The following is a 23,282-nucleotide window of genomic DNA, read 5'->3' as shown; positions in this document are numbered from 1 at the left end:
TTGTTTTGTGTTTGTACAGCACCAACCACCATGGAGTCCTGGTCCATGAACAGGCCACCTGGGTGCTACCAATGTACAAATAATAAACAACAACTTGACACGGAGGGTCTAGGAAAGACAGTCTTGGGGCTAAGGTTCAGAAGTGGGAACAAGGAGAATAGAGCCATATTCCCAATTCTGCCACAGGTTCACTACTTGACCTTGGGCAACTCACTTTAACCATACTCTGCTTCAGTTTCCTCACCTGTAAAATAGGGCATTGCGAGATGAGCCATTCATGGGCTTTGAGAACCTTGGGTAGGAGGGCAAAGTGTTAGTAACAGCAAAGGACGGAGTCTGGTAAATTCCAGGCGTGAATTGCTCAGTTGCAACAAAGTTGGAAGGAGACAGATAAACTTCCAACAACTCAGCTGCAATCTGTGCCACACTATAAGAAACGTGCCTGTCAGTAAAGCAGCCTGCTGACTGGTTGGAAATCACTCAAACACTATCATGGAAAGAACAGTACAAGAACAGCAGGTCCCTGCTATAAGATCAGTCTTTTTTTCCTTTTCAACACTCCCCAGTGTTTTGGTTTTTTTTAAACATCCAAATACAGGGCTGGATATTTTCCCACACAGCCCCCAATGTCATTCAGACAAATATTTATGCCAGGGGTGTACAGAAGAGGAAATTATATTCCTCATGCATTTATCTCCGATTCATTGGCTACTACTACATGCCACTATAATCCTGAATGAATTCTGAAAAGGAAGATTAACATATGTTTGGAAAGGAGCAGGCTTCTCTCACAAGGCTCTGATATTCCCCACTAGCAAAATATAGTTGATGGTTACTGAATTTTAATATGTTTTGGATTTATGACCCCCAGCCAGGTGAAGTGAAGGATTCAGCATAGAGTGGTATAGTAATACTCAGAGTGAAAGACACATACAACAGAGATAGACATTCCAACTTCTGAGCGGAAACACACAGCTGCAGATTTGACATATTGTAATTAAATATCTGCACAAATACCAACAGTACTTTAGGCTACCAGCAACAATGGGCCAATTTCAGATCTAATTTACATCGGTGTTCGTTTCAGAGTAACAGCCGTGTTAGTCTGTGTTCGCAAAAAGAAAAGGAGTACTTGTGGCACCTTAGAGACTAACCAATTTATTTGAGCATAAGCTTTCGTGAGCATCCAATGAAGTGAGCTGTAGCTCACAAAAGCTTATGCTCAAATAAATCGGTGTTTGTGTCGTTTATGTTCCTAACAGATACTGAAAATTGAAATGTAACCTATGTAAGTTCAGTTTAAAAAAAAAAATTTTTTTTAAATTCATCAGTTCACTTTCCTTTTCTATTCATCCCTAAAGTAATTTGGACGCTTTTTCTTCGTTGCTCTGACAAGGTCTTCATAAGGGTCCTGGACCATGAGTTGAACTCCTAGGCATTGTGGAAATGCAAATAAACAAAGGGTAAAGAATGTGCACCTGATGTTTTCTTCTCTATACTGGAGCTGCTTTATAGATATAAATGAAATAAATAATAATAATAAACAAATAAATGAATAAATAAATAATTGTATGATATGAGTCTTTGATCTTGACTCAATACTTTGTTACTGATATAATTCTCTTGAAATGGTAAGTAATGCCAGTAAGAGTCCACCCCATTCTTTTTTTTAAAGAAAGTTTTACTATCTTTGTACTTATATGGCCCTGGGTTACCACTGTATCTCTCAGTTACCACTGTATCTCTCCGCATTTTGTAAACGGGGATCTGAGGTACAGAAAGGTTAAATTACTTACCCTAGGTCACGTGTGGAAGTTAGTGATAGCCCTCAAGCTTGAACTTAGGTCTCCCAGGTCCTAGGTACATCCAGTAACGGATTAGCGCATGGGCCAATGGGGCCCATGCCTTGGGGCCCCCACCAAGTTGGGGGCCCGCACAGGAGCAGCCAGAACTCTGGCCACACCCCCCGCTCCTCCTCTTCCCCCTGAGGCTCACCTCCAGCCAAGCCAGAAGCCTGGGGAAGCGCCAGGTGAGTAATATCCCCCCCGCCTCCAGGCGGAGCTGGCTGAGGTGCCGACTCGCCCCAGCGCCACGCTGAACTGGCCCAAACCCCCTCCGACAGAGGAGGCCCCCTGCCCCACGCAGCGTGCAGCTGGACCAAGCCCCCCACCCTGCATGGCGCTAGACCAAGGGCCCCCACTCCACCCTGTGTGGCCAGGGCTGGAACAATGTGCACCCCCACACACATAAGGCTGGAACGAGGCACCCCCACACACGTCCTGTGTGGCGCAGGGCTGGACCAAGGGGTCCCTCCCACCCCACGCAGCACAGGGCTGGACCGAGATGCACCCCTACACCCAGCGCTAGAATGAGGCACCCCCACCCCGTCCTGTGAGGGACTGAACCAAGCCCCTCTTCCCCCCCCCCGGCATGGAGCTCACTCACGAGCCCCTCTCCCTCCCCTCCACAACGTGGAGATGGTCTCAGCCCCCCACCCCCACCGTCGCGGAGCTCGCCTGCGTCCCTCTCCCCTCCCCTGGGCAGGGCTGGCCCGAGTGCACCGAAGTTCACCTCTTCCCCCGCTCACACTGCCTCCAGCTCCTTTTTGGCAAAACTGAGCATTTGTCCCATTTGTTCTTGCCAGCTAATCACCGTGATGATCAGCTGGCAAGCGCAAATGGGACAAATGCCCAGTTTTGCCATACGCACAAAGTCGGGACGTCTGGGGCCAAAATGGGAAGCGTGGTCACCCTAGGCCAAGAGTCCCCACACTTTTTCGGTCATGCACCCCCCTCTTACCCATTCTGCGCCTCTCCCGGGAGCCAGGGCCAGGAGCAGGGCTGTGGCCCATGGCTGGGGGCTGTGAGTGGGGGGAGCAGCCAAGAGCAGAGCCCCAGCTGGAGCTGGGGGCAGGACAGGGCTTCACTGCACCCCCCAAACTCCTCTGTGCCCCCCTAGGGGGGTGGGCCCCACAGTTTGGGGACTACTGCCCTAGGCTGTGGTAAGAGCTGTCCAGTGAGCCCAGACTGCTGTGAGGAGCCCAGGACCCTGCATCTGAGCAGCCCCCAGCCCGTGTCCCTGTCCCCCAGGGCAAGTGAAGGGTCCAAAGCTCCTCACAATGGCCCCTGGGCAGCTCTTACCATGACCCGGCTTTGGGCCAGGCCAGGGGGCAGGGCCTTGGAGGTGGGGCCCTATGGCAGAGAGGGATGTAGGGGTCCCAAATGTTCTTTGTGCCCGGGGCCCCAATATTTCTTAATTCGCCCCTGGGTACATCCCCTAACCACTGTCCCATCCTTCCATTCAATCTAATCACCCTTCTTACGGCTGGCTACAGTTCTGTCCACCTCTAACTGTGCTGTAAAAAGCGAGACTATTTTTGGTTAGAAAGCAGAGAGGACTATATATAAATCATAGCCAACCCTCAAAAGTGTCCACCTCTTCAGTGCTACAGATCCAGAGCACTGTGGTCAGAAGATGAATTCGGAAGATGTGGGACTAGGCAGATGGTCTAATTTATCTAATTCTTCCTCCATAAACGCTTATTCTATTTCAACCATTGAGGCACAATAACGGGCTTGGATGGCAAAATATCTTGATTGTACTGAATCGGAGGCTGTCCTTTTTTAACCTCATTAAGAAATAATAATAAAAAAGAACAGGGGAAGAGATGGGAGATTTTCAAAGCATAGTTGAAAAATATAAACACCCAAGGGTTATTTTTTTAATTTGTTTTTTAAAACGTGTTCAATTCACTCGATTCAAGGATTGAGAAACTGTTTAGTGCAGTGAAGTATTTCTTCCAGCTGCTCACAAAACACAATTACAGGATCTCTTTCACATTGATCAGGAAAGGAATCTGGTCAAGGGGCAATAAAGGGTGGTTTCTTAGAGGCAGTTAGTATTCAATGTCTCTCAGCCCTTGCTTCCACAAAAGAAAAACAAGCCTTTGCAGGGGGCCAGGAAATTTTGAAGGTCATTAAAATTTTTAAAGGTCGTAAAAAAGCCTCTGGCAAGCTGCGTCTGGGGCCCAATTTAGTGTCAAATTAATGGGGCTCCCCCATGGCACAGAAGCTTTCTGAGCTGCGTGCTCCTGAGGGGGGCTTCCTCTAACAGAGCCTCTGCAATCCTTTCCTGTCAATAAGAGGAAATCCAGCCCAAACAAAAATCCCTGCCTTTTAGGAGACCAATTTTTACTCCTCGATAACAGTGGTCAGCACTGGGGGGGAAGCAGCGGGCAGGTTCTAACCCCCCTGGGAAGACAAAAAGAGCAGGCAGCAGCATCTTCCAAGACCACCATGGCAACACAACCAGGAAGCACTCAGAGCCAGATTTCTCCCACTGAAGTCAGTAAACACGGTGGCTGCTCAGCACCTCTGAAAATCAGGCCTCCGCCTTGTTCACTCAGGAGACAGCTGCTTGAGGGGTTGTTACAGTTTTCTGAACATGAGACAAGTAACAACAAAGACTGCAACACAGGCCAGCAAGGTTCACCTTGTCTTTATTAGACCGCCCAGCATTTATATTCTCCTCAGCCAGCTGGGCACACGCACACACACACACACACACACGCCTGCCTGTGCTCCCTATCGACATTCTGCCACTTCCTGAATCAATACCCCGTTAAACTGCCTACCGGCAGTGACTTTATCCTCAGACCACAACAGCTCCCTACTACACCACCATTACTATGCAGAGGAGACAATGGAGATAGCCCTGCACGCTGACCTGGCCTTATCCTTTCAAGTTTCAGAGTAGCAGCCGTGTTAGTCTGTATTTGCAAAAAGAAAAGAAGGACTTGTGGCACCTTAGAGACGAACAAGTTTATTTGAGCATAAGCTTTTGTGAGCTACAGCATCCGATGAAGTGAGCTGTAGTTCACAAAAGCTTATGCTCAAATAAACTTGTTCGTCTCTAAGGTGCCACAAGTCCTCCTTTTCTTTATCCTTTCAAGTTACGGCACATGAGCCTGATCCTGCAAACACACAGGAGTAACTTAGCACACATGATAGTCTGGTTGACGTCAAATAAACCAAAGGGCTGTTCATGAAGGAGCAAGCCACTACCGACTTGTGTTGTGTCTTCTACCTACAAGAGAAATAGTCCTGGTTTCGGTTTATTTCTTAAAGATACAGGATTAAAAATCACAGTGGATAAAGTTCTCATATTACTTTCCGGGACTGTCTTCCTTAAAACTGACATTTGCAGTATAGTTGAAGCTGTGGCAGTCCCAGGATATGAAAGAGACTAGATGGGTGAGGTAATATCTTTTATTGGACCAACTTCAGTTGGCGAGAGAGAGAAGCTCTTGAGACATGCAGAGACAACAGAAGTTGATCCAATAAAAGATATTACCTCACCCATCTTGTCACCTGTAAAACGGAGTTATTTTAGAGAGACACTATGAACTGAAATATTACCAAGAAGCTATTAACAAAATGCCTAACTATTATTTAACCTAGAAAATTCCAAGGCAATTTCTGAGGTTGATGTAGCAGGCTAATCATTTTGGAATCGAGTACATTTCTCATTAACCGTTCTCAAGCTGGATTCTGTTCTGTACAGTTCTGTCCCGAGGCTAATTAACTTAGGGGCAGGCTAAAACATCACTAGCAAAAATGTACCACTTACCCTCAACAAGAAAGGAAATTTATTTTTTTACCATTGCACCTAGGAGCCCCATTCATAGACAAGGACCCCATGGTTCTAGGCGCTGTACAAATACAGAACAAAAAGACGGTCTGTACCTGCCCCAAAGAGTTTACAATCTAAGTATAACACAAGAGATCAACAGAGGGGCACAGACAGACTGCCGGGGAAGTACAAAGAACCAATGAGACAATATTGGTCAGCATGACAGACCGTGATCTCAGTACACCAGCGTAGCTGCTGTCAATTTTTTTTTAGGAATCGTAGTAAAGGAGAGTTTTTAGGAAGGACTGAAGAGGAGAATGAGGTAGCTTTGCAGACGTTTATGGGGAGCTCCTCCCAAGTGTGAGAGGCAGTGTAGGAGAAAGCATGATGGAGCTTATTTGAAAATTTAACAAGCAGGTCCTTGGGGCTAACGTCATGGCCAGTTGGAGGCGGGCATTGACATTTCAATAGTGAACTACAGATGGCAGATATGGTGGGAATAAGACATGTAGAGCTTTGAAGGTGAAAACAAGTCTCCATGCATTTGAAGAAGTGAGGTTTTTACCCACGAAAGCTTATGCCCAAATAAACCTGTTAGTCTTTAAGGTGCCACCGGACTCCTTGTTGTTTTTGTGGATACAGACTAACACGGCTCCCCCTCTGATACAAGCAGCTGGTGCTTGTTGAGATAGAGAAGGGACCATTGGTGAAGTGAGTCAGAGAGCAAGGCAGCATGATAAAAGCAATGGGTTTGGAAAATGACCTTTGAAGCAGCATTCTGAACGGACATGAGCAAGACAAGACTGCACTTCACAAAGCGAGAGAGAAGAATGCTGCAGTTATCAGGAGGCAAGTTGATGAAAGCCTAGGCAAGAGTTTTAGCTGTGTGGCTGGAAAGGAAAGGTCATATGTGAGAGATGTTATACAGAAATAATCAGCAAGATTTAGGTCTTATCTACAAGAAGATGACTTCAGTAAGCTGGGCTGTAAATCTACTTGGCACTGACCGGCCTCACTACCTGGATGCATGCTGCTGAGGTAATTTAACAGTTCTTTCGAGCCCTTTGATCTTGTCCTGTTTGAAGGAGGACTAGAGCGAAGCATTCTCACAAACTGTGAACATGCAGTGGTAGTGTGCACAAGGACACTTAGACCACAGCAGGCTAGTGTGGAGTAGAGTCAGACCCCAGCTTACTCTGGTCTAACTGTTGGCATAGACAAACCCTTAGACACAGCCTGGATGTGAGGACCTAGAAAGAGTTCCGAATCGAAGAGGACTCCCAGATCACAGGCCTGAGTGACAGGTAGGATACTAATGTTGTCCCCAGTGATCAAGAAAGGAAGTAGTGAGGAGGGATTTGGGGGAGGAACGACGAAGAGCTCTGTTTTAGCCATGCTGAACTTCAGCTGATGGCTAGATATCAGAGAGACGGGCCAAGATTTTAGACTGGACAGAAAGAAATAAGTCTGGAGTAGAAGGGTAGCTTTGAGAGTCACCTTTGCAATTTTCCTAGAACCTAATTTACTCCCATGTGCATACACTGAGAGAGAATTTAGCATTTAGTTAACTAACCAAAATACTGTACAAAGTACATATAGGGTCTAAAGCTTTCCTCTTGCTTTATATTTTATAATTCTGGCACCAATTACTGTGGTTTAAAGTGATCAGCATTTAGTGGTATTCAGAAAATTAAGGCTACCCAAGTCTTAGTGGTCTAGTGTTCTGGGAACTTCAAGTTCAGGACTGGGAAAGATTTTGAACGCAACCCATATACCAAACTGAACCAGAGGTACCAAATGCTGGGAAGTTCGGGTTGGACTCAAAAGAACTGAAAGGATAATTTGATAAATATGAACCAATTAAGCTTAAAGACCCACAATTACTGAAGCAGTTTACACTGCCATAAAATAAATCCTACCCGGGGATGGGGTTTGGGAGGGGACTCTGGGTGGGGGCAGGGGGTTGGGGGAGATGAGGGCTCCGTCTGGGGGTGGGGGCCAGGGATGAGGGGTTTGGGGTGCGGAAGGGGACTCCGGGCTGGGGCAGGATCCCGACGGCGCTTACTGCGGTGCCAAGGAAGCAGCCGCCAGGGCCCTGCAGCCTCTAGGTGCATGGACGGGCAGGTGGCTCTGCGCGGTGTGTTCTGCCTTCCCGCCTGCAAGCACTGCCCCCCGTAGCTCCCATTGGTCGCGGTTCCTGGCCAACAGGAACTGTGGAGCCGGTGCTGGGGGCAGGGGAAGCGCGTGGAGCCTCCTGGTCCCTGGCCGCCCCGGTGCCTAGGGGCTGTAGTGACCTGGCAGTCGCTTCCGGGAGCTGCATGGAGCTAGGGCAGGCAGGGAGTCTGCCTTAGCCCCTGGCGCTGCTGTGCCGCCGACCGGTCTTTTAACAGCCCCGTCGACACTGCTGACCAGAGCCGCCAGGGTCCCTTTTCGACCAGGTGTTCTGGTCCAAAACCGGATGCCTGGCAACCCTAAAATCTACACAACTGTTTAGGACAAAGTAAATTTGCCATGTTTACCTGAAGCTGGAGGGGGAATTTATTAAGGAGACAGAATGTAATGAGCTGGAATTGGGCCAGCATTCTTGTTCTTGTGGAAAATGCCATTGGATTGTTAATGTCCGCAAGAGCCTGACAAGGTCACATGTCAAAAACGGTGCAACACATCCTAGTACCTTGGTTCAGTGCTGACTAGGAGGAAAGAGTGCTGGCTACTGAATTGCAAACAACCTAGCTTTTCCTTGGCGGTGTCTTATCCAAGTACTAGCCCAACGCAATGGGGCTTTCTTTGCAAGAGGGGAATACAGTAGCACCTGATATGGCTACAGCTCTTATGCAGGTTGCTTGCATTTACTCTATGAGCTGTATATGAATAGGGCGTTTGACCGGTACTGATTTGAATTCTTGGCTCTGGCAATAATCTTGGACAAATCATTTCTTCTCTGGGCCTGTGTTCCTCCTTTTGTCCGTCTGTTTAGAATGCAAACTTTTCAGGAGGGACTTCACTGCAGGCATACTGGGGCCCTGATCTCCATTGGGCTCTCTCTTGGCCTTACTGTACTACCAGTAATTAAAAATAATAAATATACAAGTGGGATATATCGGGAGGTTTTAAAGAGTGAACATTTATATATGTGCATATAGCAGGGAGACTGAGGCCCGGCATTTCTCTTCCCCCTCCTCCTACTTACAGCTTGCTTGAAAAGGAAAGCACTAATCTGTTAAGAAGCTGGGCGTCTAGAATTTACAGTCAATAGCTCATCTTATCAAAGGCTGTTTCTTGAGCAACATCTAACCTTGACAAAGTAGGCCTTGGTTATAAATGTTACCTTTGATCAATAACTGTCACAAATGCATTAAAATTAACCTGTTAAAGCTTGTAACTGGAGCCACATTGTATCACGCTGTGTACAGCCTACCAAAATAAGTTGTTTTGTAGGACACAATATCAATTATTAAAAGCAATCCAAGGAAAAATCAAAACACACCTGTGAAACCAGTTATATCCTGTCTGATCTCCCAACACTCCCCTTTGCTAGTTTGGGTCTCTCTGGTCCTCCTGTTTTGTCCTGTTTATTAAGAACATGGGGGGAATGGCTGGCTAAGGGAACTATGTAATGGGATCCTGAACCTTTTACTTTTCAGTCCCTGATCCTAATCCAACCTAGATTAGTAGTGGCTGAAAGTTATTGAATTTGGTGGACATTGGGTGGCCTGTGTGATAATAAATAATAATAAGATACTAACTCATTCATCCATTTTTTATTGTAGTAGCACGTAGGAGCCCCAGCTGTGGACTGGGACCCCATGGTGCTGGGCGCTGTACAAACACAAAACAAAAAGATGGCCCCTGCCTCAAATAGCTTCCAATGTAAGTAGTCCAATTCCTAATGGCCAGATGTGTGGAGAGAGAAAAGGAAAAAAGCTCCCATTTTGTTATTTTTTTTAGCAGAGAGGCTAAGATTGAAAGAGACAGCTGAGCTCCCTCTCATCCTTAGGCTGAACGACCTGAGGCAGGGTAAGGAACACAGGTGGGGCTGTGTGGGTAAGCGGTGCATGTTCTGTACATAGAAGACCTCAGTTTCCTGGGCTGTCAATCCAGGAACGTTCACAAGCAATGAATTCACAACATTTTTAAAAAGCCTATAGGTTAATGAAATAAGTGACAGCTGCCACGGGCGATCTTAATGCAAATCGTCAAAGGGAAGACATGTATGGATCTCTGACTGTTCAAGGATGTGTGTTAAAACCAAGAGGAGAAGAAAGGAAGCACCTCACACTGCTCAAATGTTTCCGGGGGTTACACTGCCTGTTTCCAGAGGAAGCCACATCTAGGCCTCCTCAGCTAGAAAGTTGCCTCAACGCAGGACTTAAAGGAGAATTTAAGATGGAAAAATTATTCCCCAAGAGAAACACAAATCATAGAAAGAGGTAGTATGGTCCAGTGGAAAGAGTCATGGGCTGGGAGATAGTGCTACCCTCTGCCCTGCCATTGACCTGATATGTGACTTTAAGCCAGTTACTTTATCAATCTGTGCCTTGGTTTTCTCGTCTGTAAAATGGGGAGAACGATACCCATCTTTCTACAGCATTTTGAGATCTACAGACGAAAAGAGCAAAAGTACCTTTGGGTACCTGTCAAATTATCTACAGTTAGATTCCTTGGCAGCCGTGAGCACAATTTCATAATGCATACCGGTATTAGAACATAGTTAAGGCTCACTCCACCTTGCCACCTATCTCCAAGGTACATTGCAACCATGATCAGTGCTGGCAAATAAAGAACATGTATTTGCAAATCTTAGCGAAAAGGAAAGAGTGGCAGAGGAAGTAAGGAGCAATGAGAAGGATAAAACCACCAAAAAATTCACCTTGAAACTTTTTCTCCTATAGGGAAACCAACAGCCTAATGACCTATCAACTTTTCTGAAATGGGACCAGATCCTCAGCCTGTCTAAACTGACAGTTCCATGGGCGAAGTCAATTTACACCAGCTGAGGATCTGGCCCCAAATGAATACAGCTAGGATGGGAGGATGATCCCTATATAAACTAGAAAGAAAGGTGTTTAAAAAGCATTTCACAACTCATCCTGACCCTGGCAAAGCAGATGTGAATACAGTTTAGCCCTGTGCATACCAGCAGCTAGTTTAGAAACAGTTTTCAATCTCCCTAAGCAGCCGCTAAATGTAATGAAATACGAGGTAGCCCCCTGAGCAGTGGTTAGCACAGTTGCATCAAGTCCCACTGAACTCATCCTTTTGCTACAGTCAGAGCTGTGCTCCGTCTGCTATACTTTTGCTGCAGCTGTGTCCCCAGGGCGTCAGCGTAACGCGCCTGCCTCCCCCTGCTGTGTCTGGATTGTGTTGTGTGTGCAGCACACAGACGACGAGACAACACGCGTCTCTGATGTTCCCCTCTTGTGGTGGAGTGGCAGGGAGCCAAGGAAATACTTTAACCCTGTCTCAGTCTTGTAATGTTGTGTCCCACGCTTAATGCTGCGACATGAACCACAACGTCCTCTTTAGCAACTAGCATCTCACCGTTAAAAGGAAGAATACACATAAATAAAACATGGACAGAATTATCACGGGTGAGGTGAATACGCCTCTGAAGTCTATTACATTTAGACAAAAGGAAACGAAAAATCGACCTCTGTACTCCAAACCCATCTGGTTAAATAGAAAACTAGAGAGCTGTACACGAGGCAGCATGGTCCAGTGGATAGGGCACTGGACCGCGACACAGGGGGCCTGGATTCTACTCCTGACACTGTTCATGGACAAGTCACCTCGCCTCTCTGTGCCTGTATTCTCTCTTACCCTTTGTTTTTCTTGTCTATTTGGATTGGTTGGGATGTGCATAAGGACAAGAGAGGGGGGTTAATCCAGCCCCAGAGTTTTAAAATAGTAGTTTTAGGTATAGTTCCACAGCCAAGGGGTTGAGGAGAGTGGATTTCTTCCAGCCCAGCTGAGCACTTTTATCACATAAATATACAACCCATACATTGACGACTAAGGTCAGTAGGGAAAAGAAAAAATCCACCAGCTAAGGGTATACAATCCAGTCTGAATGGACCTGAAAGAACAGGATGACATAGAATTTTGACTGTAAATTCTCTAGGCAGAGGGACTCTATGCTTAGCCCACTTGTCTTATTGTGCAGCATTCTACCACCTACTGCACTGTGTTAATAATACATGATTTAACGTTGAAAGCCTTCTTATAATTGTACTGGTTAAATTAGCACAAATATGTTCCCTGAAAATTACACAGAGTAATGTTCTGCTGGCTGATAGAAAGGAGTAGCAGCAGAGTGACTTGCTATCTGGTTTCATTCTTACACATGGAATTCATTTTCATATCCCATAGGAGCAGCTTTGTTCTCTCTCTCTCTCTCTCTCTACTCTAAGCCTCTTCTTACAGAGGAAAACATTTAATATGTTCCTGCATTCTAATAAAAAAAAGCACACTGTTACAAGTGACAGGATGTTCAGCTGCCTTTATTATGCCTCCAAGCCATATAGACCCTATGCTTACCAATAAATACTCAAATTTTATCTCAGGTGGAGAGTGTTGCAAAATGTAACTGATGCATTACATTTTTAAGTAAGAGGAGCAGAGAATGTTGTATCAGCCAGTACAGCCAGGAGATGGGATATTTTATTCTCAGTGACATGAACAGATCTCAAATATTGCTTGAATTTTCTTGTTACTTTAGAAACATCTGAGTTTTTTAAATATTCAGCTGTGTTACCAAGTCTTCTCAGTTACAACACTCACAAATTTGTCAGGGTGCCCTTCTCAACACCCAGCGAAAAATGCTATATTCACACACGCAGGTTTCAGACTACAGAATGGTTTTATGAAACGGAAGTCAGAAATTCAAGATGGAAAAAGCCTTGCAGATCACAGAGTCCAACACCCAGAATGAAACACTGCTTGTACACACAATTCTTCTCCCACACAGAGGATAAGAGAAACCACACAAGTGAGTCACTTAATGCAAAGTACTAAATGCTCTGGGGCCAATCCAGCAAAGCCCTTAAGTACATGCTTGACTTTAATACATGCATTGCCCAAAAACTTTAGTAATGCGGAATCAAGGTTGACCAGCAGTGCCTGTACCCTTCAAGAACATTGAATACACCTGTACTTAAACGTTGGAAATATTGGGTTTCCGTACCCACCAAGAACTGTATTACTGCTTAAATGCCTCAAGGATTCCCACTTAAAAACAAGTCTTTAGACAAATTAATTTAGCAGACTTGCACAGAAAAAGCAGGGTTATCTTATTCCTCCAAACTTTAATTATAGAAGACCACCACAATGTTACAACTGACACAAGTAACCCTTACTCACAAGCGTAGTGCACTGATTAAGATTTAAAGACTTTCGCTGGTGAGAAACTGACTTAAATTGAGTAATGAACTTTTACGTGAGTCACAGTTGCTGGATTGGGCTTGTAGAATATTTTATTTTAGACCATCACTACGGGACATTATTATATAGGATAAATCCAAATGACTAAGCTAGCTCTTTATTGTGCCACACAGATAAAATAACTATCGATCCAAATCAAACCACACAGTAAGTACTGTACTCACTGAAACCAAATGATGGTCTAACTAAATAATAATGGCCCATGCTCTGTTTCATAGAGCTGATCCAAAATTTTTCATTTTTCACAACATTTTTGACCAGCTCTAACATTTTACTTTTATTCAAAGTCAAGTAAAGAGCGTACCACTCCCACCACCACTTAAAACCCCAAACCACAAATCGGCAACTCCTTTGTAATCTTGCCTCTTCCTCTTATCTGATTTTCCGAGAGATTAAGAAATCTTGACATAGTATTTATTGCCCTAGATAAATTCCCCCACAAGATTACATATTCTCTCAGTCACCAATTTGCAGTAGGTTATAAAACATCTACACATGGTGGTTCCAGCCAGTTTACCTTAGAAGGATTAGAGATTATGAATATGATTATCTGGTTTTGTTTTTAAACCGTACCATTTATGCTCCCCCAGTTAAAGATGGCTTGGATTTATTTTCTATATACAAGAGTTACAATGGTTTATCTATCAATGTATTAGATTTTAATCAGTGAGATACATACTGTACCAACCGTCTTGCCTACTCTTGCCTCCTCCCTCATTATTGCTTCTTCAGCACCCACACTGCCTCTCTCCAATCCATTCAAATAGTCCATGTCACCGTGGCTCCTTTTGACCCCTCCACTGCCTTCCCATTTCCCACTGCATCAAACACAGGTTGCTTCTCTTCCCCTTTAATTCCCTTCCTGGCTCATCTGCTCCTGTCTCTCACTGCATTGCTCCCATCGCTCCCACTGATGCCAGCCGTGAGCTCTCCATTTGCCTGCTTCTCTCCCAAACATGACCAGGCTTCCTTCCACACTGCCCTTTACACATGAAATGCTCTCCCTGAACTAATCCATAGGTCCACTCATCTTTCATATCATATCATAGAATCACAGAATATCAGGGTTGGAAGGGACCTCAGGAGGTCATCTAATCCAACCCCCTGCTCAAAGCAGGACCAATCCCCAATTTTTGCCTCAGATCCCTAAATGGCCCCCTCAAGGATTGAACTCACAACCCCGGGTTTAGCAGGCCAATGCTCAAACCACTGAGCTATCCCTCTCCCTACTCAAGACCCACTGCCCCTGTGATGCCTTCAAGAAACCAGCCTTAGAGTGATGGCTCAGAGGAGCCGCAGTCAGGGATAGCGGTTTGACTTATTTGAAATCACCAAGTTCTAAATGAATCTATGTAACCACATGTTCTTTTTAACCTTGTCTTTGTCCTCTCTCCCCACTTCCCAGCTAATATTTGTTACACTCATAGGCGCTGGAACTACAGGTGCTGGGGGTGCTGCTGCACCCTCTGGCTTCAAGTGGTTTCCATCATTTAGAGGGTTTACAGTTTAGGTCAATGGCTCTCAGCACCCCCACTATAAATAATGTTCCAGTACCCCTGGTTTCACTCACTTGGGACCCAATCCAGTTCCCACTGAAGTTGACCGGAGACTTTCCATTGACTTCAATGGGAATTGTGTTGTGCATTTTGCAACTTTCAAATTAGATTCTAAGTTCTTTGGGGCAGGCTTCATGTCTTCCTATGTGTTTGTATAATGCCTAGCACACAAACCTGACCTCCACTCTTTACACTAGTTTCCCATAGTCAAGTTCAAGGCCTTTATCCTCAAGGTGCTGAAGGGCCTACACCCAGGATATCTAAAAGATCACCTACATCTCCAAGATGAGGACTATGGTTAACAACTCCACTCCAAAATGGAACTTTCTACAAACATAAGGTTAAAGCTTGTCAGTGCAGGAAACAGCTTTCTTGGGGGCCAGTCTGAGACGGCGGAATGACCTTCCCTGGGAGCTAAGGACCACCAGAAACCTCCCACCCTCTGTTCCAAGTGCAAGCTGTACTTCTTTAACCTTGTCTCCTCTAACGCAAAAACAGAGCCGTATGGACACTTAACTATGACCACCAACCAATCAACCAAAACCCTAGCAAAACAAATCACTACACTGCACATCCAATTCCGCCCTGGGGACAGGCTGAGAGAAAGAATGGCCCACACAAGACAGATGTTAGTGCATTACTTCATGCACAACTGGAAGATGCTCAGATTCTACAGTGACATAAGAATCTAAACAGAATTAGAATATGGAACTTGATCTTATCTGGGACATTTGGGTACTCTGCAACACAATCTATATACAAATAAATTACCAGTATAAAATGTGCATTTTGTGCTGGTTTTAATAAAAAGCAAAGATTTTAAAAGATAGCATTTCTGAGGTCCACATTATACACAATGTACTTTTGCCAGAAAAGTTTGAGTAACAAAGACCATTAAGCTGAGATTTTCAAAAGCACTTATGAGATTTAGAGAGCACAAGCCTCATTGACTTTCCTGCCCTAAATCTTTCAGATGCTTTGGAAAGTCTCTCCTTTAAAAGTTTTGTGCAATTACCAACATCAGTTACACAACTCAGTAAACTAACCAGTACTACTGTACCAGAGAGGCCCAGCAGAAGTCCAATATTCAGTAAAACACCACTTTAAATGAAAGTCTGTATACATGTTACAATGGTGCTTATGTTGCTCCACCGGATAGTAAATGTTGTGAAAGGTGATCATCTGTGATTCAAGTTTCAGAGTGAACATTCATTCATGTTTGTGTTTCATACAAGCAGGGCAGAACTCCTTTGTGAATGGATGGATAATGTAGCTGGGTGGAGTGAGGAGTACAGTTTCACAAAGACCAGTCCAACTCGATTAACTAAATATATAAAAACTCTAGCTCCAAGTAAACCACGCAACCCACTTGCAGGATATTATCTGCAATTTTTCAAAAAAGTTCAGATGTATGCATTACCATATGCCAGTGCTTATGGATACCTAAAAAAGCAAAGGTGTATTAGGAACTGTGCAGATTTAATGCCAGTCTAAAGATATGATAATGAAGATTAAATGAAAAGGAAATAGCAAGATAAAAGGCCACTTTACCAAAGCCTCCCATGAAATGTCAATAATAATTTTCATCTGTATAACTCCTTTCACCTAAAAACCACAAACTGCTTTACAAATATTAAGGGCCTGATCCAAAGCCTTATAAAATAAATGGTAAAACTCCCACTGATTTCAATGGGCTTTTGGATCAAGCCCTAAATAATTACGCCTCCTAAAACACTTGGTGAGTTAAGTAAGCAAGAGCATCTCCCTTTTACAGATCAATAAATTGAGGCACAGAAACAAAGATGGGAACAGAACCCAGGAGTTCTGACTTTATAAAAAATTTGGGTAAACAATCGTTGACAGATTATGACAAAACATTACTCTTGCATATGTATAATGTTATCCAACTTCAGATTAGAGCGCTTCATTATCATAATGGACTAACCTGACCCTCCACAGATCACAATCTTATTGGCAAATTCTGCTATGCCTCTATAGCAAACAGCAAGTTTTTAGGAGGATCTGATGCTAACCAATCACCCCATAATGAAAGCTATTATAGAGCTAGTTTAGAAGGACTTGTGACCAAGGCAATACTGGAAATGGCTTCTTTTTTAAAGGAAAACTCATACAATGGCATCATTTACAAGATATTACAAAGGAAAAGGAAATGTTAAATAGCCAAAAGACAATAGAGTTTTAAATAATCTGACAATAAACCAGTTTCCCCCATGACAAATTGCTCAGCTCTCCGTTATGATCTCATCATCCTCGTAGTTTTCATGAAGTATCCGGTTAGACAAAACCTGAATTTCTAGTGTACACACACACAAAAAAAAAATAAATAAACCAAAAAAACACCTTTCACGCCTTGGTTACATTTCATAAAGATGTTTTGTTTGTTTTGTCCTGTATGGGTGACCTTTAAGATTATATCTTTAAAAATAAAACACAGCACCTCCTGACCCTCAAAATATTAGAATGTATGGAAATGCAGTGTTGCTACTGTCACACATTTATGGAGACTCAAAATATGAGGTGTTCTTCTTAAAGCCCCAGCCCTTGGAGTCACGTGATTACACGAGACTCCGCTTTTTTTGAAGTAAGCTACTAGCTCTCATGGTTGCGGAGAAAAGTTTGAAAATGTTACCCACAAACACAGCAATGGCTGAAAAACCAGAGGACAAATAAAGATCAGTCCCCAAAAAATGTTTTGTATTTTGGAGTCTGACTTGTGAGTTTTGAATGCTTGGGGCTGGCAATACTGATTTGAGGCCACTCCAAATTCCTTAATTCTGCCCTGTGCTCACAGGGACTGAGCCCAAGCTTTCTGAAGTAGATAAGAATCTTTCCACTGACTTCAATAGGCTTTGGCTCGGACTCTGGGTAAAATCTTTGTCCACGGAAGTCAGTGGCAAAACTTCCATTGAGTTAAGTGGAGTCAGGATTTTACCTTTTTACCTTTTGTAAGATGGAGATATCTGATGGAGGACTTTTAAATGAAGTAGGACCTGATGAAGATTTTAAGAAGTTTGTAGCCTGTGACTACAGACATAAATTCCCCTTCTTTGCAGGGTTTACCTGTGGAGTCAAGACTGGAGTACTTGGCTTTGGTTTTAAACTAAAGCAAAATGAATAACTCATAGGGAACAATATATTTAATGAATTGAAGGCCTGATTCTAGTTGGTAAATCAGCTTAGCTCCTTGCTTTCACTGGAGTGATGTTGATCTGTACAGCTGAGAATCTGCCCTTATGACCATTCTCTATTTGCAAATCATCCACAACCAACTTATACATTTTTCAGATTCATTCATTGTTCAGAGTTATCTGGCAAACACTACTATCATAGCTTGCTTAGAAGAAGGTAATTGTGGTTATCTAATATTTTAAACTCAAAATATATTCATTAATTTTGATTGGCTAGATGGGTCACATGACATTGTTTTTGCTTCCTGACTGGTTAGGTGTAACTCTCATCTCGCAACCATGCGGCTCTCTCTGTTCTGCTCCCCTGAATACCAGCCCACTCCTCTCTACCCTATGTGGTTTCCCTCTGCCTCTCCCCATGTGGTGGCCATCCAGAGTTTATAAACTCCACGGAGTTGTTAAGCTATGCAAAAACTGCTTCAAATAACTGCACAATTCCATCCACAAAACTACTCCATGGTACCAGTCCTTGCCAACCCCAACAGATTAAAACCGATTTGGAGGTTTTAGGCCAAACCATTTTGGAGTTTTGGTGTCCCCAAAAATATATATATCAACATGGTCCCAAATAACTAATATACCTTAGGCTTGCCCAAAAAATTTCTTACACTGGCATTACAAAAAAAAATCACATCTATAACATTTCAGCTAATTTGGTTTAGTTCTGGAGAAGTTTGCTGTAGGGACAAAACTGTGTTTAAAATGAAAAGCTATTTTAACCTCAATTATGGCAAGATCAGCATTTCTCCAATGTTCAGATGGATTTACATGGCCTAGATAAAATGTATTAAACCACACATAAAATACAAGTGCCTTAAAATGCTGCATGGCCCCCAGTCAGCTCAGAACATAAACCAATTCTGTTTTTCAGACAATTTTAAAATAATACTTTCCTACAACACAGAAGCTAAAAAACAATAAAATGATATCTTAAATACAGGCAGTAGGTGGTAAATAAAGGTGGATTTTGGTTATGTTTAAAACTTAACGGTACAACCTCCAATTCTTCTCTTTGAACAAAGAGCTTTGTGAAAAATCTGATTAGAAACAGGGCAGAAATCTCAGGGGAAGAGCTGATGAAAGAAAAAGTTGAAATTAATTTGCATGGCTAGACTATACAAGGCAAACAGAGACTATTAAACATGTATCTGCAGCAGCCCTATTGATAATAAAGCCAAGAAACTGACCTGAATAAAATAAACAAGCAGCTGGGATATCAAATCCTTCTGAGAGAGAAGTCTTCCCAAAGCCTTATTGGCCACGATATTTACATCCTCCTTCCCATGTTCCCTAGATGTCTCAGGTATTCTTCTCTATTACAGCCACTCTCCCAAAGCTTCACCATATTCTATTTACATGTATTTTCTGTCTTCAGAGTCTTGCCACCTCATCCCCCAAGCTCTAGCCTCCAAATTCAGGCTTGTTGGGAAGTAATTTTTCCCTCTCTCTGTAGGGGCATAACAATAAAGCCAGCATTTTTAGTACCTCAAATTTCCAAATACATTGCTGGAGATCATTAGGTGTCGTCAATATTTACATAAACCATGCTACTGCTTAGCTTTTAACTAGCTCTGTAGAGCCAACATTGCACAGAAAGATCTGTCTGGACAAAGGATAAATCAAGCTTTTGGGAATCTTTCCATAATAAAAAGGGAAAAAAAGCATGCCTTACTCTCTAGCGAAACCTAAATTTTCCCAACTAGATTAACAAGCTACTTCCCCTCAAAGGATTTAAACCTAAACTGCGAGGCAACAAATTTAACAATCAAAATAGCACACACAGTGTGTGTTTTAGATGTAACCTAATAAAAATATAATAAGTAACTGCTACCCAGTGATTTCTGAGAGGAATATAATTATAGTTGGCTAGTGGTGTACCTCGACTCCAAAAATGACTTTCCAACTTACGCACTGAAGCCCCAGTTCGTCAGAGCATTTAAGCATGTATGTAGGACCCAGTGAATTCAAGATTGAACTTAAAGTTAAACATGTGTTTAACTGTTTTGATGAGTTGGGGGCCTAAAAGATTTGTAATAAAACTGAATTATTGTACAAAGTGTAATCAAGCTGGCAAAGGAGAGAATATATTTTACATTTATTGCTAGGTGAGTTAATTAAATGTGCCTTTGACCATTACAACAGCAACCACCAGATATGAGACAACGTGTAGTCTTACCCAAAAAAAGTGTATACGTGAATGTATTTCACCCCTACAATCACAGGTGACTTGAGTATCTTTAGTGAACTTCACTCACAGCCCTTTCTGGAAATAATACACATTCATAAACACTAGGTTTCAAACTGGCATGAACAGTTATGCAGAATACTAAACCATTCTTCACCTCTCCAGCTACCTTTTTATGAAATTTACACTCAAAGTATTTATACTATGGTATTTATTATCTTAATGTGGGTAACAGTCAAAATGTACCAGAAACTTTTCTAACAGAGCACGGTGCAGTTTCTGCCCCAAAGAGTTTAGGTTATATTGGTAGCCATAACACAACAAGTGAAAGCCATAACAGATGAGGGAAAGAGGAGGATGAGCACATGAGGTTTTTACAGAAATATAGTCATGAGGTCACTTAGTTAAGAAAAGGAGTACTTGTGACACCTTAGAGACTAACCAATTTATTTGAGCATGAGCTTTCGTGAGCTACAGCTCACTTCTGAAGTGAGCTGTAGCTCACGAAAGCTCATGCTCAAATAAATTGGTTAGTCTCTAAGGTGCCACAAGTACTCCTTTTCTTTTTGCGAATACAGACTAACACGGCTGTTACTCTGAAACCTGTCATTAGTTGTTAAGGTTATCTTGTTATAAGATATGTTCACCGTTATGCACCAAACTCCCTCTGTAATCTCACCACTATCCCTCTATTATCCCTTACGGATTTTCTACACTGCAAAATTGTATTGTGCCGGAACATAACTTTTAACAGTTGAATTAGCTGACATGATGCTGCTGACCATATCTGAGTGGTCTGTCTAGACCAGGACAAATGGTGTTTAGCTTCATATCAGCTGACTGATCATGAATCACACTTAGCTGACCTGATGATGATTCTGAATACAAATTGTCCACTTAGATGTGGTCAGAATCATGTCGGCTAACTTATTTGTTCACAATCATTTTCAAACACCATACAATTCTGCAATGGAGGTAAGCCCTTGTAAAGCAAAATGCCGCCTTACCCAACTACCCTGCACAATCTCCCTCATGTAGGGTGACCAGATGTTCCGATTTTATAGGAACAGTCCTGATTTTGGGGTCTTTTTCTTATATAGGCTCCTATTACCGCACCACCCGCTGTCCTGATTTTTCACATTTGTTGTCTGGTCACCCTACCCTCATAACACTATCTGACTATTTTTCCCTGTAGTCCTCCTTAACCAACACACCCTTTACTATCCAACCCTCCTTTCTGCTTCATTTTAAATACAGTCAGCTGCATAATGTAATACTTCGCACTTCTATACATCTTTTCATCTACTGAGGTCAAAGTGTTTTATTAGTATTATTTAACTAGAGGGACACAGGTCAATTTTTCCCCTAAATTTAGGTTTTGTAAAAACTCATCTTTAGAAATCCTAACACCAATAGAAATATTTCCAGGAATTTTTACAATTTAATTTCAATGGCAACAGTTTTTGTCATGGTTTCCCTGAAATGTCTGCAACCCCTACACTGCAGCATTGTGCTAGAACCAGAGAGTAAACTGGGCTCATAAACAGAAGTGAAATTGACAGGACTATTTTCCAAGGTGAAAAGTGTGGAAAGTAAACAAACAGCAAAAATTAGGAGAACTCAGTTGAGTTTTAAAATTTAAGCTAAATAGGTTATTTCTAATACACACAGGAGATCCTTTCAAAATAATATGGGCCATGATTTTCAAAAACGGCTAGTGGTTTTGAGTGCTCAGCCTGAGATCCCTTCAAAGGATCTGAAGCTCAAAAAGTGCTAAGAACCCACCTTCTGGAAACCAGGTCCCTTTCAAGGCACCTCAAATGAGACAAACCCCCACTCTCCCCCCCCCCCCCAGCATAATGGAGCTAACCACAATTACCAGTCACTTTGGAAAAATCCTGGCCTTGAATTTTAACCTGAGAGCTCAATAGAGAGTGTAAGGCTGGGGGGGCGACTATAAACAAACACAGGGGATCTGCAACTTTAACCGGTGACTTGAGAGGTGGGAAGGGAAGAGCTCTCGTCAATTTCAGATGGGGGAATAAGAGTTTAACTGAGGGCCTCCCCCCAACTTCCCAACCGCTTCCCTGCCCCCAAAATGCACTGGAAGAATAATGGGGACAGGGACTGCTTGCACGGAGTCCCCAGATCTCTTTCATCCCCCATTCCCGCTCCGGGCCGCCCCTTGGAAGGTTTCCCCCCCCCCCCCTTCACAGCTGCTGAGAGGGACCCGTCAACCTGCCCCTAGACCCCCGGCTCCGAGCTGCCCCCTCCCCAGGCACCTCGGCTCCCCCACGTGCGGGGGGGGGGGGAAGGGGAATCCGGCATTGTCCGCAGCCCGCACCGGGAGCGCTAAGGGGCGGGAGGAGAGGCTGCGCCCCAGTGGGGAAGGGGATGAGTGTGTCCCCCCTCCCGGGTCCCAAAATTCAGGGGTTGGGGGGGATCCCCCAGAGACGCCTTCCCCACTGCTCCTTCTCTTCCTAGCCCCCTTCTCTCCCCCCCCCCCCCCATTCCCCATCCCCTCCCTACCTCTATCTTGTCCACGCTCCGGGCGCAGCCCACCACCTTCATGCCCCGCTGCACCAGAGCCCGGGCCACCGCCGCCCCGATGCCCACCGAGGCGCCGGTCACCAGCGCTACTCTGCCCTTCCAGCGCTCCATGGCCCCGGGCTCGCTCCCCGCACCCGGCCGAGCCGCCGTCCCCCGGGCCGGCACGGGAGACCAGCCAGCCTCCTGCCCGCGGAGGATGAATCCGTCCCCGCCCCTCTCCTCCCGCCCCTTCTCCAAGCCCAGCCTCTCCCTCGCCCTAGTCAATATTCAGCAGCCCGGAGCCTGCCCTGCCCTGCCCTGGGTTTCTTCGCCCTCAGCCCTGCAGCTCCCCGGGGTGCGTCCAATGAAGCGAGCTGCAGCTCAGGAAAGCTCATGCTCCAATAAATTGGTTAGTCTCTAAGGGGCCACAAGCCCTCCTGTTCTTTTTATAAAAATGAGGGAATGCAAAGCAGATGAGACAAAGCCCTTAAACTCTTTGGAGGCAGAGACTGTCTTTTTGTGGCATTTGTACAATGCCAAACACAGCGCAGTGGGGTCCTGGTCCATGCACTTCCATGCTACCAGGGTGCAGATAATAAAGTATAATCAGTAAAACCTCAGAGTTGTGCACTGAGCAGTCAACCAGAGGCCTCATTTAGAACCGGAAGGCCGCAATCAGGCAGCGGCAGAGACAAAAAAAAAAAAAAAAAAAAGCAAATACAGCACAGTACT

The 23,282-nt window shown here is 44.1% G+C and overlaps 1 protein-coding gene across 1 annotated transcript in view; it reads right to left on the bottom strand.

Annotated features, from left to right (window-relative positions):
- DHRS11 (dehydrogenase/reductase 11) overlaps positions 1 to 22,772 on the bottom strand; it is a 63,701-nt gene extending 40,929 nt beyond the window's left edge. The window contains exon 1 of the mRNA XM_084650698.1: positions 22,551 to 22,772. Coding sequence (XP_084506824.1) covers positions 22,551 to 22,682 — 132 coding nt within the window. The 5' untranslated portion in view covers positions 22,683 to 22,772. The remainder of the gene's footprint in view (positions 1 to 22,550) is intronic.
- Between the last annotated feature and the right edge of the window lie 510 nt (positions 22,773 to 23,282).

Source organism: Lepidochelys olivacea (genome assembly GCF_965140295.1).
Source record: "Lepidochelys olivacea isolate rLepOli2 genome assembly, chromosome: 17".
NCBI lineage: Eukaryota > Metazoa > Chordata > Testudines > Cheloniidae > Lepidochelys > Lepidochelys olivacea.
This window is presented reverse-complemented; position numbering and strand designations above follow the sequence as displayed.